General features: G+C 31.4%; 1 protein-coding gene across 4 annotated transcripts in view; it reads right to left on the bottom strand.

The window, feature by feature from the left end:
- Positions 1-496: 496 nt before the first annotated feature.
- The window catches only part of LOC118205012 (organic cation transporter protein-like), a 139,241-nt gene continuing 118,722 nt past the window's right edge, over positions 497-21,015 (bottom strand). For all 4 annotated transcript variants that reach the window (XM_085827001.1, XM_085827002.1, XM_085826999.1 and 1 more), the window contains 3 exons: positions 17,117-17,298; positions 12,874-13,013; positions 497-4,997 (listed from right to left, as the gene is read on the bottom strand). In XM_085827001.1, coding sequence (XP_085683127.1) covers positions 4,619-4,997; positions 12,874-13,013; positions 17,117-17,298 — 701 coding nt within the window. In that variant the 3' untranslated portion in view covers positions 497-4,618. The remainder of the gene's footprint in view (positions 4,998-12,873; positions 13,014-17,116; positions 17,299-21,015) is intronic.

Genomic DNA, 21,015 nt, shown 5'->3' with positions numbered 1-21,015 from the left:
AAAATACATAATAAAAATGTCTTTTAGATTCTTCAGACATATTGAAATGCTGAAAATTATTTGGTTAAAATATAACATGAAAAAAGGATGAAAACTGCATCTTTAATTTGCCCTTTAAACTTTGACTTCCGGTCTGTCGTCTCTCAGAAAAAGTGGTATATCTCCACTTCTAATCAACATATCAAGAAAAGAAAAGTTGTTTTTGATAAGCTAAGAATGCGGATTTTAAAAAAGTTAAATAAAAAATTGAGATTTTTAGCTAAAATCGACATTTCGAACGAGAATCGGTTAACTTAAGGATTCGAAATATTCCGCAGATTTGCATTAAACTTAAAGTCTCCTTGAGGAGACTGTGAGTCTTCTTGAGTCCAAATTTATATTTTATTCCATTAACTGCGTAAAACAATCGCTTATCGTGATGATTATAACTTGTATAATTTTCAAAAATATCATTATAACATTTAAGTATATGAAAAACGAAATTAAACTACAGGTAAAAAAAAAAAATCAAACATTTATTCTAGACGAAACGTGAAATAAGCACAAAAGCACACAAAGGTGATATTAACATTGCACCAGAATGCTGATTATCCGAATCATCCTCCTTCCGGTTATCCGCCGTTCTTTCCCAGGAGAGGAAAAATGAGATTAGCTGCACGAAAAACAAGAGTTTTCAAATATGTTTAAATAGCTCTGATGCAAATTATAGATGGCTAAGAAATTTCAAATTATGCCATGATATACGAAAAACAGAAATGCATGGCGAAATAGTCTCTGCACGTGTAAAAAAGGCTGTAAATACTGTAGAATGAGTTAAAGTATTATCTTCTGTGCCTAAAAAGAATTTGCAATTATAATTCGACATAAAAGAATATTTTCTTAGAACCAAAACACAATTACAGTTCTTTTATAATTATTTTTAAAATATAATTTGGTCATTCTCCAAGTTTTACAAAAATATTTGCATTTTCAACAGGTATAAGCACAAAGAATATCGTTATTGTTCAAGATTGTACATTCTCGAATAACATTTTACGATGTTCAGTTATCCGAACTGAACAATAAGTTCAAATAAGTCTCAATAAGTTCGGATAATCAGCCTTCAGCAGTTTTAAAAATGGCAAAAAATAAAAAATAAAAAAGCTTTTAAACAGAATTATATTAGTCAATTCTTAGAAAAGTAATTATACTCATATTAAAAATTACAGTTCAAAACCATCAATGAGTGTTATCTTAAATTAGCATTAATTATTTTAATTTTTCTTTGCGATCAAATCAACAAATAATATTACGTTAACGACTGGCAAATTTCAATTTTCCCTTGGCATCAGTTTCAAAGGAAAAGTTTGCATGCAGTTGTAAAGACAATAGATCACTCGCTATTTTTCAACAGGGCCGAAGTAATTTGCTTACAAAGAGTGCTCTAAGAAATGCATATAACCTTTTATTTTAAAACCAATTGCAAACAAACACTGAAATTTGCCAGCTATTGTTATTTATTTCTGTACGCAACATCTGCATCTATTAACATCATTTGCATAAATATGAAAATAATTTCAAACATTTAGTAGTATGTACATGCATAATATTTATAAAACATACGTTCATTAAAAAAATCTTATATGTGTAAAAATTCATCAAATTTTTACATTTTATATTTCATAAATGTTTGAAAGTCATTAAAGATACATTGTTTAAGCTCATATACAATTAACACATCAGCAAAAAACATAACTATAAAAAGTTTGAGCATGTTTTAGAATACTGCAGAACTATAGTGCATAATAAGTACTTTACAAAAATAGCTGAAAAAATTCAGTTTTCTGATAGAGGGGTCACCAGTTCGCTGATATCGAAAAAGAAACGTTTCTGTTTTTCAAGAAACGTTATTGATAAAATATGCACACTTATTTAATTACCGCCTCTTTTTTTTCCGAACATAATTTTATTAATTTAAGTAGCGCATATTATTAATAAAAACATTTATTTCAATGCATTGTATTTAATATAGTTTCATAATATATTACAATATTTCAGTTTTGAAAGAATTATTTTGTTAGTCTTTAATTTAGCATTAACTATAATTTATTACAATTTATTGATGTATTTTCTGTTTCGTCAAAAAGCTGAATTTATTCCAATTACAGTGCGATTAAGTTATTCAAAAGGAACGTAAATTTAATACTTATTTAAATACTATGTTTTAAAATTATTTTTGATAATTCAGAGATAATTCAGAATACTAATCATAGATTTAAAATTTTATAAGGATGTAACGTTTTAGGGATATGATACATTATGAAAATATTACTAAATGAAAATATACATTATGAAAATATTACTGCATATTGTAAAGTTTTGTAATATTATCATAATTAATCTCTGCAATTAAATCACTCTAAAAGTACAAAAAAAAGTAGTTTGAATTTTATCAAGCATATTACATTACGATATATAAAGTATATCCCTGTAAATACAAAATTTCATTCATTTTACACATATTGATGTTACCACAAATTAGAGCACATTGCATATAATTACGTTAGGATCGTTTATAATTATTTAATATCGCTAACATCACTTTTAATTATATCCATCGCTAATATTGCTTATTAATTATAAATTAATACATTAATGGTTACTCAGGGCGATATATGTCTTATACTTTATAAGAACTTAATGAAACAGTGCACAGAAGTGATTTTTGTACTGGCGTAGCCCGAATATGGTCATAGCGCAAACTTTGTTTTGCAAGGTGAACCAGGCTCCGCCCTAACAAAACAAAACAGTGCACAGAACGGTTCTGATTTCTAAACAGTGCAAAATATTCTGATTGTACTATTTAATATTTAGTTGAAAGCATATTAGTTACTCCTTGGATTTTAAAAATGTAATTTTTTTAAATTAAAGTATTGATCATGAGTAACGTAACTTCATGCAGATTTAAAAATAATATCCTTTTTGAAATTTTAATAAATATTTTACATGATAGCCAAAATATAAAACCCTGGTAAACGCTACGATATATACAAAAAATATCGGGCTTAGAGTTTTAGAGATATGACACTAAAAGAAACAAAAGTTAAAATTACATAAAGGTAATTAACTTCTTGTTTTTACGCTTCAAATAATAACATTATTAATTATTTTTTTAAAAATTTAATTTTTTTTCAAAGTTTAATTTACTGAATTAATTTTTCTGAAAAATTAATTTTTTAAAAATTCAATTTTTTTTAAGTTTAATTTAATATTTGACTTTACATTGCTTATTTCTCAAAAGGATTCATTGGTATTTTCCTTTCAGAACTTTGATTTTTAATTGCTAATTTCTAAAGGTACCACTTTATTGGTATTTCTTTTTGGACATTCTTCACTATTTACTTTTGGTTTTGACTTTTACCCTTGCTTGCATGAATGACGAAACACGAATTGAATGATTGGAGAGTTAGGTTTGGGGTCAACTTCCCCTTGATAAGTCTGTCTCCTGCCTGCTCAACAGTCATTCACTTATGCATTAAAAAAAATAAAATTTAGATTAATTTTAATTTGCTAAATTGGTGAATTTATTTTCATGGTTTGGTTTTGCACTTGATTTACTTATGCTATCTGAATTTAAATGATATTGTAGATTAGTTCGAAAGTTAAATCTTTTATATGTTTGCACATTTTTAAATTTTAACTTTAAATTTGCTTTTTTACGTATATACATGTTTCTTTAAATTTAAATTTGTTTAAATTTAAATTTCATTCCTTGCAGCAATGGCGCAAAGAATTAATTAAATTTGTATTTAAATTAAATTTATTTAAATTTAATTTATTCTTATGAAACAACATTAAAAACTAGATGTAAATAGTAAAAAATACTACTATCTGCATTTGTAAAATAGGTCTATTTTCTCAATGAGTGTTTAAATTAAATCTGAAAATTTTTAATAAGTAAAATTTAATCTCTGTATTTAAAATTATTTTAGAAAATATCTCTCTTTACGTCTTCTTGCGTCAGCGAAGACAAAAAAATTATGTAATATATAAAAATATACTTTTTATGTACACGTATTCAAAATAAAATTATCAAAATTCACACCAATAATACGGATGAACGTATACCACTGTATACTACAAAAGATTCTATATCAGTATACATTACATGTCATGGAAATAAATTCAGTGTACCAGAAAATATAGCTTCTGTTATAATGATTATTATATGTCATAAGGTATTCTTTCACATTATTTTAGTAACAATGACAAATATCAGAGGCAATGTAATTTACCTTCAATAAACCGTCTTTCAGTGTTTCAGCTTATACTATAGAAGAAAATATAAATATTCCAGCAAAATGAATATTTGGTGACCCCTATGTGAACTACATCGATTAATAACAGGTAATCAACAATAAAGCTGCCCAGAATTGCAAAAAACGGATAGCAGTCATCTATGACACCATCAACAAATAACCAATAATAAAGGTTTTGTAATCGCCATCCTTACATGCTGACGGCTATCACCATTACAACACTTTGGAAACAAAATGTACCCTGAAATGTCTATTTTAAAGTTGGCAGGAAAATGGTCCCTGTTATTATTTACAACAAAAAAATTACTAATAATAATCCATCACAAATTCGTTTTTTGATCATTTTCTGGTGTGTCTGGGACATTTTCCGCTGACTGTGTGTTTTTAGTCTCCACATTTACGTCTTCAGAGACTTCAGGAGAAGAAGCCTGCGTCGTTTCTAGTTCAACGGATTCAGCCACTTCCGAAGGATCATGATCAGGTTCATTGACAGTCATTGCAGGACCTTCAAAATGAATTTCTTCTTCTGGAACATCAGCTAACTTTTTACCATTCTCTTGAGGTTTAGGAGATGGAGTTGGTAAAGAAGTAACTGCTGTCATCTCCTCTTCTTCTTCATAGCTTTTATCCGCATCTCCGTTGGCTACTTTTATTGTTACTGAGTGGCCGTTCTGATGCTTCATTGGCCTCAGCTTTTTTCTATAGAACAGAAAAACATACTTAAGTTTATAAAATACATATTGCTTCGATACATTAGGAGAAGATTTTTAGCTTTACAATTTGTCTGTCTCTTTGACAGATACATTTTGCATATTAAATATACGACCGCCTTTGTTTTGTCACAGGAATTGTTACTTTAGAAACTCGCGTAATCTTCTACAGATACCAAAATTGCTTTATGGACACTGCTATTATATTCAATTCGAGGAAACAAAGTATTCAAAATTTGACTAATTAATTTTATGTGGAGAACTTAAAACGTAATGAAAGGAATGTTAATGCCACTCGCTACTCACAATCGAAATCGCATAAGAGAGCAGTTCACTATAATGCAAACATAAAAATAGATCACTCTGTTATTTTTAAGCCCTTAAGGGACATTTTGCGCTGAATCACTAAAAACGGCGTATCACTTTTCAAATTGATGCCACCAAATATTATCTCCTTATTACATTTAAAGAATTAAATAATGAAGAATATGCATGAATATAGGTACGTTTCACGAATTTTGAAAAAACGACGGTAATTGGAGCCATCAAATTTTGAATAACGCAGTCCTCCTCCCGAAAGTGGGCACCTGGACGGCCGAATTTTGAATTTCGAACTTGTTTTATTGTCTAGTTCATCTTTTAGAAAACTTTAATGAATTTATAATTAACAAACTCAAAACGAGCAGTGGCAACACTTTACAAAAGAGAACAAAAAAGAAAAAAAAATATTTTTATCTCCAGCGCGTCTAGAACTGAATTGGAAATTCTAAAGATATGCTCTTTCTAAATATTTTGCGAATTTGCTGTTGAACTGAATTTTGTGCGGCGTAAGCAGCAACAGCGTGATAGTTATTAAATAAAGCAAGCATATAAAATTTGAATAAAAAAATGACAAAAAAAGTTTTGTAAAGCCATCTTAGAAAGGAAACTGAACATTGATATGAGGGAAAAAAAACCGGAAAAAAAAAGTATGGCAACACTTAACACCGCATCAGAAATTCTAAACGTGTACTGCTATGCTGCTGTTAAAATCCTTATAAGTTTGCTGTTGTTAAATTGCATGTGGCGTAAATGCAAAGAAAATGATACTTAATAATAAAGCTAAAAAGGAAAAAAAAAAAAAAAAAAAATGGTTAGCGGGAGAGTGTAACAGCAGCCTTAATAGAGGGCGAAATCAGTGAGAGCATAAAAAAAAATTTACAAACTCATTTTAACCACTGCTAAAATCTGAAACTTTCAGTTTTTTCATTCTTTTCTTTTTTCGTATTATTACTTCCTTATACGATGTAAAAAGAGTGTTGTAATCGCGAAAAGTTTCAGGCAGTATATTTCAACGAAAATGTCCATTTTGACAGCTATCGAATGCAATTTAAGGATGTTTTTGCGTCACATCTGTACGTAAGGACAGAATAAGACTGTTTTCCTCCAAAAAAATTATAAAACTGCTTTAAAATAAAAAATCTGAAGAGAATTTTTCGTGGTGTCTGTACGTATGTATGTATGTATTTCGCATAACTCAAAAACGAGTCAAAACGTTGAAATTTTGTATATAAGACTGCTATAACATGTAAATGTGCACCTCGTATTTTGGTTCCAATCGGCCGCACCAAACGTACATAAATATATTTATATATATATATCCACTTTGTTACCCTGCTCAATGATCTCAGTTTCTTTACTCTTATATGTTTGTAAATTGTGCATTTTTTGCTTTAAAAATGATTGAGTTATGTTGTTCTTCTCTTCCGGTTAAGATTTTTATGCCTTTAGGAAATCTGCAAGCAATATTTGTAGAATTATGAACAATTTAAAAGCTTTTTAAGTGCGGCTAAGCCTAGAAACAGCAGAATAGTAGATTTGTTGCCTATCTAGAGAGACTAAGCTTCGGAATTACAAAGATAACGCCTTCATTTATTATTGCGAATTAAATCATGCTTAATCCTTTCTAGAATTTTTTCGAGGAAATAAGTGTTTAAGATTTACTTTCGTCTGTGAAAAACTGTTTCTTTTTTGGTTTGTTTGCTTAATTTCTTTTATACATCGTTCTAGGTTTATTATAGTATTCGAATAGAACATGTGGCAACGATTAGATAATTCTACAAATGATATAAATTTTGTGCATTCCGAGTTATAATATGAACGAAATATAATGCTGTTAAGTGAACCAAGCGCCAGTGTGTCGCTATGGTAAACAAATACAGTGATTTTTAAAGAGTGCATTTATTCTATTGTGGTTTATGCGATATCGACGAAGTAGATTTAATTCAATCCAATAAGTTTAAATGAAATGCAAGAAAAAATGCGTATAATTTAATATTCCGTAAAAGGAAGTCATGTGGTGTACACATCAGATTTTTTTTAATTCATTTAAATTAGCAACTATTATGCCAAGAATTTTTTCAGTCTAAGTTTTTTATATTTTGAAGGATAAGTTTTTTATTTAGAAACTTGAAAGTGTTTTAATTTACTGCGGGCTGGAAATTATTTCATTTTTGTAAATTTTAGGGGTGGCAAATCTGAATAAATTTAAAAAATATAATAGACCAACTACCTCAGAGTAATACTCGTATCCATTAATGCAAACAAAGCTCTATATTTAACAGAATCTTGCAACATAACACAAAGGGAGGCCTAATAACAACAAAGGCACAGTATGTTATAATTACGCATGATATTTTACAAAGGCACAGTATGTTATAATTACGCATGATATTTTACAAAGGCACAGTATGTTATAATTACGCATGATATTTTACAAAGGCACAGTATGTTATAATTACGCATGATATTTTACAAAGGCACAGTATGTTATAATTACGCATGATATTTTTAAACTCAAATGTTCATTCCCTTTATTAATCTTTCATGATATGCCGCTTGACATTACCAGTAACAAAAGTGACAATAAATATATTCACCCTATTCTGTTGTTGTTCCTTATTGACTGAGAGTAACATCAGCCCAAGCCGATGAAATTCCTCGCGGCAAGGGGCAAAAGATAGGCCTGTCGTTGACACCTTAGAGGTGACAATGTCATTTAACTCAGTTCTGCCGCCTCAGTCTTGATTGAGAGCATCCCGGGAGGCATATTTCACAAGTGCACATCAGCGTAGCCACTGAGGGAGGGGTTTCGAAAATAGACCAATGAGCTTCTATCGTTCTTGTGACGCTAAATCTTCATGCATGTGAGTGTAAATTTATGCTTTAATTTGCATTTGTTTCGCAGTTATAAATGTATGGCGTAATAGTAGAAAATCTCGTAGTGCTTTCGTTTTTATGAGTTTAATTAATCGCTGACATTTCATTTTCGCGATTTTTTCACGCATTAATATTTGGATTGATGTTTATGGCAAATTATCGCTCTTTATATCGAAAAAAATAACTCAAGCTACAATTAGCCTCGAATATTATGCATTTTAATGTGGATTAAGAAAATTCAAGCATATATATGTCATAATAAAAGCACAGGAAAAGGAAAAGACAGAACACTGTAGATGCCTAGTTATCCTATATTGAAGAGGAAGTAATCTGATTGCGTCGTAAGCTAATGTGTTGACTTCGTAAATAAAACTTGGCAGTAGAAGCGATTTTAATTCCATTTTTATTTGCAACTGATATTTGTGGCCACAATCACTTGGCACTCTAGTCGTGCCTTTCCACAGAAGATTTACATTTTTGATGTTGTTGGGATAGAAAGCAAGCCAGCGAAATTACATCTTAGCACAGTAGAGAGCAAAAGCTGAAGTGCGTAGTTATGAAAGATGGAAGCACGCGAAGAGAAAAGTTTTGGTTTACAATTCGGTGATTGGTCGTCAAGAGGCATCTGGTATTAACGGTTACGTAAGATCGCATGATTAATTTGAATGACGCAATGCAGATAAGTTATTACGATTTCAGAATAGAGAGGAAGAATTAATGTTTTTAGTTATTCTGATTCATACATTTTTATCTTACATATTTATATATATATCTAATTGAGCTGAGACTGACTGGAAGTGTTACAATGAATCTAGTGTTTTCTTATTTCAGTGCTTGCATTCTTTTGGTTTTTACAGTGCAAGATTCAGAATATATATTATGTTTGATCTGATTATATCCATTGTTAATATTAAAAGTTATGTGTGAATAAATTGAATATATTCGTTGTGAATAAGATCAATTCATCCTGTTTGATGAGTATTTCTTGTGTAAATAGTGCATTTAAGAGTGAGCAGTTATTAAATGTGAAATTTAACACACTAAATGAATACGAATCAAATTCGGTTCAGTCGAAGTAAAGTTCACTTTGAATAAAATTCTGCATTGGCTATTATTATAGAAATTTTTCATATAGACTGCAATAAAAAGTGCTGACTTCTACTATTTACATACATAATTGGTGTAAATATTTTTCTCACATGCATACTTTTATGTAAAGGTTTTATGTAAAGGTATTATTTGGCCTCAGATGTTTATCACATATTTCTTTCTTCATTTTATTTACCACTTATTAAATAATATTTTACATGGATACTTTTGCGGAGTATCCAACATGTGTTTGTATTTATTTCAAATTCTTTCAACCGGGTAGTGAAATCTTCACAGTTGCTTATATTTGATCTAACTTCGCAATGAAAATTTTCAGAAGAAATCGACGATGCTTTTGTACAGAAAATTGGGTGACAAAATATTTTCAGCCATCTTGCTTGAATCTTAAAACACGCGAAAGGTCATGTGACAGGACAGAAATATTACCGGATTCCCATTGGTCCATCCTAGAAGTCACTCCCTCGGTGGCTACACAGATGTGCTGTTGTGAAAGATGCTCCCGGGAGGGGATAGCGAGGATCTTGCGCAGCTCTTCCTTTTCCGCCAAACCACACAACACCCACCGATACTATACAATGACAAATATCCATGGCTTCTACGGGATTCGAACTCGGGCCCTTCGGCACAGGAGTCAGTGAGGCTAAGCACTATACCGGTTGGGCGGCTCATCCTATTCTTATAATAGGTATCATAACATAGAACTCTTTTGCATTTGTCCTCCCACCCCCTCCACCGTAAGTGATACAAACCGTTTTTTAACCGTAAGTGATATAAACCCTTTTTTAACCATAAGTGATATAAACCCTTTTTTTTAACCATAAGTGATATAAACCTTTTTTTAAACATAAGTGATATAAACCGTTTTTTAACCATAAGTGATATAAACCCTTTTTTAACCATAAGTGATATAAACCCTTTTTTAACCATAAGTGATATAAACCCTTTTTAACCATAAGTGATATAAACCCTTTTTTAACCATAAGTGATATAAACCCTTTTTTAACCATAAGTGATATAAACCCTTTTTTAACCATAAGTGATATTAACCCTTTTTTAACCATAAGTGATATAAACCGTTTTTTTACCGTACATTCAATGTGCACGCAATAAATTTTCTGACCGATTCCAACCAAGGCTCCCGTAATTAAAAAAAGAATTAAATTTCATGTTTGAAATGCCACTTATTTATATCCTAATGATATCCTGCAACAGTACAATCTTCTCAAGTGTAAAATTTATTGCGAAAAGGATAGGAGATACGTTATAACAACTTAGAATACTTTTTTTCTTCCCTTACAGAAAATTGCCGTGCAATTTTCTGGTTTTTTTTTTTTTTTTTAATAAATGTTTGTTGTTATTTTAAAATGAGTTATTCTCAGTGCTTAAAGGCTGAGCTAGGCTTAATAACGCTCAGTTTCACAACAATTATTTACCGTTTTCTGATATTAAGGACACTCTGCACGCAGCTCGAGTAATTTTGGAGAAACTGGAGAATTAATTACTAAGCCTAACTTTGACGGAAAAAATTAGAATTTTATTTCTTTCGCAACAGGTTACTCCATGTACATACGGGAACAAACAAAGAGATTCTGTTTTTGAAAATTAATTTGCTGTACGAATTGTGACAAAAACAATTGATTGTATATGATAGTGGTCTGAAATTCACGACTCGCTCAGCTGCGATCGCGCACAGACAATAGGCACTCGACGCATAGACCATTCAATTTCCAAAATCCTCAGCGGGCTAGAATTTTCAAGGTCGACAGAGTCAAGCGTATACCGAGAATACACGGAAGGAAGCAAAAAAAAAAAAAAAAAAAAACTAGCGATCGGGCAAATTGCAAAGGACAATTAACCTAGAACAAGTGTGGTGTGAGACGACTCTGTTGTACATAACCAACAAAGCCAAACATTATCTCAAATTACCACCCAAGCTGAATCAGGGCGAGAGTCGTATAAGTCAAAAAATGGATAGTGCAAGGCTCGCTTCACCATATGGGTTTCGGAAGCCGTAGATCCACGAGAGGATTGGATTGGATTGGATTATTTAATTATGGCAACGCACACGAGGGCTATCTGTTTAAAGGGAGGGAGGACTTTCTAAGAGAAACTGGCTCGTATACACGTTACACATGGGGAAAATCACGAAAACGCCCATGCAGCCAGCCCGTTCGCGGGATTAGAACCTCAGACCGAACTACCAGTGTTCAGAGTCTTTACCACTTAGCCGTTGGTGGGCAGGTCCACGAGAGTACCTTTGCTGACTGCATGCCATCGAGCTGCACTTCTTGCCCGGGCAAGAAAATACAGAGAACAGACTCTAGTGGACTTGAAATGAGTAGCAAGGAGTGATGAGTCTCGATTCCAACTAATTAATACCGATGGGAGGCTGAAAATATGGCGTCAGACTCGTGAAGCCATGAATCCTGTGTGGCAGATTGGAATTGTACAAGACCACGGTGGCTTAATCATGGTCTGGGATGTTTTCTCTTGGTAGGGTTAGGGATCTCGTAGCAGTAAGTACTTTTAACAACCTCCCTTAATATGATTCGGTGCGTAGAGTTGCTGGGGGATCATCTCCATCCATTTATGTTTTCCTGTCATTCACACGGAAATGGAGTATCCCAGAAAGATAACTGCACCTCTCACAGGTCCCGGTTTGCTACTGCAACCATATTGGGAGGTGCTCAGCTACAATTTTAGCAGTCCCATATACAAAATTTCAACGTTTAAATCGATTTTGCAATCCGTTTCGGGAAAAACAAACCTTTATTCTGCCCTTACGTTCAGATGTGACTCAGAAACAAGGCTTAATGTGTTCGACAGCGGTCAAAATGGATATTTTCGTTGAAATATGATACCAGAAATTTTTCGCGATTACAGTACTTCCTTTACTTCGAACAAGGAAGTAAAAAGGGGTTAACAGTCTCAAATCTGGAAACACAATAAATTAACATAAGAAAACAATTAGAAATCGGTGTAACAAATTGTTGAAAATTCTTTTTTTTTTTTCTTTTTTTCCAAGAAGGAGTAACAGAATTTTATTTTATTATATTATTTTATTATATTATTGTATTATTTTTTTTTAATTTCGGTATTGTTTTGTTTTAACTTCGGTATAATTTTGTTTTAATTTCGGTATTGTTTTGTTTTAACTTCGGTATAATTTTGTTTTAATTTCGGTATTGTTTTGTTTAAGTTTCAGTTTTAATGTATGTGCTTTTTGTTAAACTGTTAACACCCTTTCTTGATTTAATGACTACCTCTTTACTTACCTACTCTTCAATTAGGATCTCTCTTTGACTCTCTGTACGTATATATATATATATATATATACAAATATATATGTGTATCCATTCAGATCGTGAATTCTTTCCGCATATAATTTGAATTAGAGACTGTGATATATTCATTTCCATAAAGTAATTATTAATATGAAATATACAATAATTTCAATAATAAGAAATTGACGGTGTTTATCAAATAGAGCTCATGCATTAGTATTTGTTTGCATTGCAGCATTGAATGGTGTGCGCTCATCAACTGATTTACTATACCTGGAGGCACTAGCAGCTTCTTTGATAGTATCCGGAACAACGCAGTTATTTGTTTCAGGCAAAAGCAATACTAGCATTCCACTCGTAGCAGCAAGTACACCAAACACAATTTGAGGTACCACTGGATGTGTAGCATGGCCCTAGAGATTAAAAGCATTCATTAATGTGTATTCTACAAAATGTAACTTGAATGAAACAAACGTAGTTCAATGTATATCGAAGAGAAATAACTGGAAAAACTAACAATGATATAGTATCAATAGCTTAAGAAAATACATATCACATAACGTTTGTCAGTTATTGTAAAAACTTAGCTTACGCTAAACAAACTTCATAATTAATGCTACGCGTAATCACTGTTCCTATTTAATCCCCATGTATAATGTAAATAAGATACACTTTCCCACACACAAGCGTACTAAGAATACACAAGTATTCTACGAAGTCATCCGTCTTCTTAGTCAAGTAGCCGTCGTTTGCTTCGAATTCCATAAATCCGAATAACACGACCTAATCCTAAGTATCAGCAATGCAATTTATTCTTAAGAGATTTAACAGTTATGTTTCTCTTGATTTATTTTGATATACTGTTGATTGTCGCTAATGACACAAATTTTATATCACTTTTAACTCTGTATATTAAAACAACCAAACCTGAAACTCATATTCGATGATGAAAATTACAATCGAAGTAATTTCTTTTACTCTAAATAACTAAACTTCGTATTTTTGGAACAGTAATACTGAGTTTTAGGAACTACTTTTGGCTTTTTAAACTCACAGATACAGCGCATAAAAGTACCAAAAATATATAATTAATAAAAACTTATAGTAATATGTTCAATAATTGGATAAAATACAGGGTGATTATAATTAAAGTTTCAAAACGCTATAGAAAAAGAACCACTCATGAAAATGACGCCAAATTTGAAAGGAATGTTATTGAAGAAGGCGGAAAGCGTATGGCAGAAGAAAAAATTTAGTTTCAAAAGTTAGCAACAGATGGCGCTGCAAGCGGAAGAAGACAAATTAAAATGTTAGTTAAATTTCAGTGTTATAAAGCCGTCAGGTACCAGGCTGTTCCTCATTTCGCGTCTCAGACATTCGCCATGGGTGTTTCACTGCAGGACCGCGCTCTGCTGGTAAAGCTGTATTACAAGAATGATGATTGTGCAAGAGTAGCTCTGCAAAAATTCAGGACACTGAAGGGTATAAAAGAAAGCGTTGGTACAATGAGTGTCGTAGGTCTAAAGAAAATGATGCAAAAATTCGAAACGATAGGTTCGTTTGATGTGCAATCTGGTAGAGGGAGAAAACGAGTGCATTCGACGGTAGTTGAAGAAGTGGCCACAGCATTACAGGAGGGGTCGGCCGGTGGTGTGCAACCGTGCAGTGCACGAGGAATTGAACGAACATTGGACAGGCCTACGAGCACGGTGCTGAAAATTGTACGAAACATCCTGCAATGCTATCCGTACAAAATTGGCCATGTGCAGGAGTTGCTTCCGCCTGACCTGACAGCTAGGGAGACGTTTGCGTTAGAATTCCTGGCTCGCATGGAAGTGGATAATGAATGGCCGTGGAAAATTTTGTGGAGAGATGAAGCCCATTTCCATCTGACAGGATACGTGAATACCCAGAATTGTCGAATATGGGCAACAGAAAATCCACTGGCAACGCACCCCGTACCACTTCATCCTGAAAAGGTCACGGTATGGTGAGGCTTTACGGCATCATTTATCCTAAAACCATATTTTTTCGAACAGACGGGTGCTTCCGGTCCTGTTACTGCAACCGTCACTGGTCAGAGGTATGCGTCTCTTTTGCGCAACCACGTGATTCCAGCTCTGCAACAGCGTGGATGTGTGGATGAAATCATTTTTATGCAAGATGGCGCTCCTCCGCACATTGCACATCCCGTGAAGCAGCTGCTGAGGCGCCATTTCGGAAATGCTCGAATTATCGGCCGTCATTTCCCTACAGCCTGGCCGTCCCGATCGCCTGATCTTACTCCGTGTGATTTCTGGCTGTGGGGATATCTGAAGGATGTTGTGTTCCGTGCTCCAATTGCAAATTTAGCGGAATTAAAGGCACGCATTTCGCAACACATTCTGAACATCACCCCGGAGACACTGCGATCCGTTGTGGAACATGCTGTTTGTCGCTTTCAACTTGTTGCACACAACACCATATTGAACATGTTTTGTGCCAGTCTCGCGACAGTTCAGAACTTCTTTGATGAATGGTTCTTATGCGGTATGTCGCCGCAAAACTCTTGAAACCGATTTGTCCCTTTCGATGTGATATGTACAGTCATGCAAATAAAATTATTCAACAATTCTAATTTGTCAATGCATTTTAATGTGTAACTTCCACCTTAGCCATTGTTTTACGAATCGCTTCTCGTTTCTCGTCGTGGTTTTGCCGCTTACAGCGCCATCTGTTGCTAACTTTTGAAACTACATTTTTTCTTCTGCCATACGCTTTCCGCCTTCTTCAATAACATTCCTTTCAAATTTCACATCATTTTCATCAGTGGTTCTTTTTTTATAGCGTTTTGAAACTTAAACTTTAATTATAATCACCCTGTATATATATGTAATCTAGTTTTATGCAGCTCGAATTGAGTGAAGATTTTTAATCTTCTTCTAATTTTCCATACTTTAGCCAGTATTTAGTTAAGTTTTTATATACCAGTTGAAATCAAGTTAATTAACTTTCAATATTTTCTTTCATTAAATTTAACTTCTTTAAGGAATTTTTGGAAAATTTCTGAGAATTTTTTTTATTTATTTATTTTTTTTTTTTAATTTTATAAGGACTTTGTTTCAAAAAATTTGAGGACAATTTTTGACATTTTAAATTTTACTTTTAAACTTAAATTTTAAAACATTTCATTTTTACTTAATTACGTTAATTATTTGCATTGCAATATTTACACAATTTTTCAACAGACCACACATTTCACATTACAAACAGTTTACATTTATTAATTCACATTACCATTTACTCTATATCACTTCAAGCAAACTTACATCTCTTGATTGGCTTAACTCTCTAAATAATTGATCGTTAAAATTAAAACTTGAATTGCATACCTTTAGGATTTTTAATATTTAATTTAATTTAATTTAATTTTTTCTAGATTTATTTATTTTTATTTATTTTAATGTTTGCAAAAAATTTTTTAATATAACAAAGATAGCAGCTTGGCACTCAACTTTACCTACGTAAGCGCCATCTAAATAATTAATTTGAAGAACACACTTACTTCTCTTTGAAAACACTTTTGCAGACCACAATGCTCATATAGTAGGTAAGTTAGAATTAAAACTTACTATTTACTTGCTTTAAGTATTTTTAAAAAAATTTTTATGTAGTATTTAAGTATTTTCTAGATATGTAATTATTTTTTAAGTATATATTTGTTTTTTAAAAATTGTGAATTAGTTCTTTTTGTTTCCAATTGGTTTATATGGATTATGTCTAGTTCTTTTTTAGTTTCTTTTTATTGATATGCATATTCGTGTCGGGGAGGTTTCTGTAGACAAGGGATTATAAAATACATTGGTTTCTAAATTTTTTTTAATAAAAAATTAATTTTTATAAAAATTTAATTAAAAAAAGTTTAATTTAATACTTGACTTTACTTGCTTGTTTATCAAAAGAATTCTTTAATTTTTTTTCTTTTTAGAACTTTAATTCTTAAATGCTAATTTATAAAGGTACCACTTTATTGGTATTTCTTTTTGGACATTCTTCACTTTTTACTTTTGGTTTTGACTTTTACCCTTGCCTACATGAATGACGAAACTCGAAATGAATGTTTGAAGAGTTAGGTTTGGAGGCAACTTCCTCTTGATAAGTCTGTCTTGTTTGAATTAATTTTGAATTAATTTTAATTTGCTAAATTATTGAATTTATTTTCATGGATTGTTTTTGCACTTGATTTGCTTATACTTCTGAATTTAAATGATAATGTAGATTAGTTCGAGAATTAAATCTTTTATATGTTTGCACATTTTTTTAAATATTTTTTTAAAAATTATTTTGGCTTTAAATTTAATTTTGGCTTTAATTTTGCTTTTTTACTTTTATACGTGTTTGTTAAAATTTAAATTTGTTTAAATATAAATACGAGTATATATTCATCAGTTTTAACAAAGTAAATTCCCATCCTTATTTAATTTATCGAAAGATAAATTGCAAATACTAAAAAACCTAGAGATGAAAAGACACTCACAAGTTCTCGTATGAAAGGTGCAAGTATGGATCCGAAACGACCAATCATTGAAGCTGAACCGAGGCCAATATTTCTGACCACAGTTGGGAAGATCTCGGCCGTGAAAACGTAGATTATGCCGAAAGAACAAGTTATACAGAATTTGCCAATCATTGAAACAATCACACCCAGCCACCACGGATCTAGATGTGGAAATAAAATAAAATTGTAAGCAAATTATTATACAATTCCATCACATCACATAAAATATTTAAAGGATTCTGAAAATTAATAGCTGCTTTTCAAAGTTAAAGGAATGTTATTATTTATATATAAACAATAGGTTTTGCATTGAACATTCTTTCAAACCAAGAAGCTAATATTTCTTTACTTTTTTAAATATATAAACTTACTGCTGCTCCATTGATTTAGTACCCATTTGAATTGCGAAAATTAAACAAAAACTGTTAATCGATGATTAATTATGTAATCAGATAATTACGCTGTTCTAAAATTCCCTAACCTGCACTATCGTTATTTCCTGATTATTCAACTGGATCTGAATTTTCCTAAGCCAGAAGAATTAATTTTTTACCAGTTTTCAGCAAATATTTTTCCATAAATGTTGAAAACATTTGATATACTGCTATCGTATAAAAGCAAATCTCTTTAATTTCTCATATACTAGCAGCTACGCTGCCAGCCTTCGTCTGGCTTTTAAATGTACTATAAAAATGCCTGAAGGGGACACCAAACGTTAAATTTAAAAACTGCGCAGAATTTTACTCTGCAGAAAACTTCCGAAAAAAGAATACACTCATTTTTAACAAAATATATTACATATAAAAAATTAACCAACTTTCCGTTGAAGGAAAAAAATCATGCAAAACATTTCAATATCTTACAAACAGTGAAATAAGCAAAACATAACATAAAAGAAACTCAAAAAACAAAAAAATCCGCGCAGAATTTTACTCTGCAGAACAATTTTATCAAAAAAAAAAAAAAAAAAAAATCAATAAAAATGTATTATATATATAAAAAAAATAACAATGAAATATGCCAATCTCTTAAAAACAATGACATAAGAAATACGATGAAAAATTGTTACCAAACGCATATTTCTAAAAAAATGAAACTATTCAAAATGATGCGATTTCATCAAAAATCTATCAACAACAATAAGACAGGAAAATTGTTGCCAAAATCACATTTTTAAAGATGTGAGATGTGAAAAGTGTACTCGGAAGCTTTATTTAAAATTTTTTTTAAAAATACAAAATATTATCATTTTTCCAAAATTCTTTTTGTAAAAGAAGTCGCAAAGATGAAAGTTTAGCGTGTCCAAAAATCAAAGAAAAACAAATTGTACATTTTTAAAAATAAACTATTTTAGAAAAAATCCCGTTGAAAAGGTGTTAAGCTCCCTTTGTTAAATAAATTCGTATTTAATCCATGTATTGAAACACGAAATTTATTTTAAGTTCGTAAAATAGCTAAGTGCCTACGTTTCATGACGATGTAAAAATGGAGTGTGTAGAGTAAAATCTCGCTTTCCTGTAGCCCATTATGTCTCAAAATGGCGCGATTTCGTCACAAAACATAAAATAAAAAAATTCTAATTCTAATTTCGAAAAAATCGCTTCGAGGTGCAATGGCTCTTGTCTAGATGCACTTATGTACCAAATGGGCCTATTAGCTTACTCACAGCGTGAACGAAAGACACACAGACACACACACAGACAAACTTTTATTATATGTAGAGATTTAACTTCGTAACTAAGTAAGTATCGAGAAAGCAGTTAGTTTTCAAATTCCTACTAATATTTACCTGAGTTTACTAATGTTTCTCTTGCTGTCTTAGTCATTTCTCAATGACTGACGGGGGAAAAAAAATCTATTTCAGCATTTCAATGAAAGGTAGTAACTTTCGATGCTAACTAATTGAATTGATACTAACGTACTATCGCAAATATCTTGGCAGAAATTTCCAAATTTCGAAAAAGCACCAAACTCTGGAAACCATGCTCATAGCCATTCCTCAGGCAATCGTGCTGGTTACAATCTTTCAGTCAAGCAACGTCATCATTTTTGTATGCGTTCTTTTTATTGTATTCCAAAGATTTTTTGTAAACAACTCGAGATATTTTTTACCTTAAGCTTGTGGAATTTACTTGGAATGAATGAAACTGCTGTAAAATTCCTGCAATAATACAGAATTTTGTTGCAAAACGTCTAAAAGGAAAATGAGGACATACGCTTGGTAGACAGCCGTTGTTGCCGAGTCTTTGTGATTCCCTGATTACTTTAAGACGAATTGTGTGCTTGAGAATAGCGAGGAAAAAATTCACAAAGATTTGGTGCAGAATGTAAGTATTTTTTTAATTCGTCACGTCTTAATATATAAAATCTGTATCCTAAATTGACAAAGTATGTTTTTCTCTCCATACGTTGATAATGTCTGCCACTTACGATAAATGAAGATAGCTTGAGAATCTTTCCAAAAAATCAATCGCGAATACCACTGATTTGCAACCGATTACTAACTTTTACCTTTTCATCTTAAAAAAAATTGCTAATTGCGCCACGGTTGTTGCGTTAATATGCAAGTTCCGTTGACGCTTTTCTCAAAAATATTTGGAAAATTGAAGTAATCAAGATGAAGACGAAAATTGTGAGAATAATAAGAGATCTGTTAGCTTCGAAGCTGCAATTGAAGACAGGAGAACTCTTTGAGAGCAAACTTTCAAAAAAGAACTCAGAAGAATCTCAAAAAACAAACTGAAATCTCAAAAAATAATTGAAGACATTTCAAATTTCATTTTCATTTCAAATTTTGATAATCGTTACTTACATTCGTTATTACATTATTTACATTTTAGTTGCATATTTCAGACTTGAAAGGTCAGAATTTATATGTTAGAAATGATAGCATAGCATGCGTTTTTCATACTTCGAAAGCGCAATTTAAGAAATAAATTATTAAGTTATATGCATATAGCATTGTTCAAACATAGGTTTCTAAAACAAAATCCACCTTTTTTTGAAATGACATACCGATTTGTTAACACATTTTGATTCTGCGACAATATATATGGTAATGTGCCAAGTAGTTTAAAAAAAAATTAGCTCTCAAATTTCTGCTTCTCAAACATTAATTGAATTTGGTATAGAATTTTTAAGCTCTCATTTTATTTTAATTCAAACTTACTTGATTCCTTCTTTCAAAATTCAAAATTTATTTTTAATCCAAATAAAACTGGCAGATATTTTCTAATTTGTTTAAATTTGTAATTTTTGTAAATTTTTGTAAAACATTTTTTAACTCATAAAATTTTGACCATCATTTTAAAGTATACTTATTTATAGGCATACCTGCAAAACATTAGAGTTCATTATTTAAAATTTCCCAAGATATACGTAAATTTGTGTATTGGCGAGTTTTGGCATGGTTGTTATAAGCGATAATAATATACATGAGCGAATGTGGTCTATGCACTTTCTTAAAATTACTGGAAAGAATGGACGATTTCACCTTTTTTTTCCCACTTCTGCACAATGAAAAATAAGTTAAATTAAGAATTTCGCCAAGATTCTTGGCGCAAATTGAAGAAATAGCGCCATAATAAATTTTTAAATTTCTCGGTATTTTTCTCAAAACATTCTTTAAAATATAACATTTACGCATAATTTGAATCGTAATATAGAAAATTCTCCGATTCCAGACGATTGTGATGAAAGATTTTTCTCTGATGCTGAGCAAAAGGAATATGTCTTCTGTGTCGCCTTAAACGAACAAGTTGAGGAATGGTTCTCATGTTATTAGGACGGTGACTTTGCTTTTTGCAGGTTTTTTTTAAATGGAAAATATTTCTTTTATCATACGTATTCAGTCATGTCAGTTGAGTTCTCTTTTTAAT

The sequence above is a fragment of the Stegodyphus dumicola genome, chromosome 11 (assembly GCF_044657685.1).
Source record: "Stegodyphus dumicola isolate Sdum_Otavi_A_Nest chromosome 11, ASM4465768v1".
NCBI classification, from domain to species: Eukaryota; Metazoa; Arthropoda; class Arachnida; order Araneae; family Eresidae; genus Stegodyphus; species Stegodyphus dumicola.
This window is presented reverse-complemented; position numbering and strand designations above follow the sequence as displayed.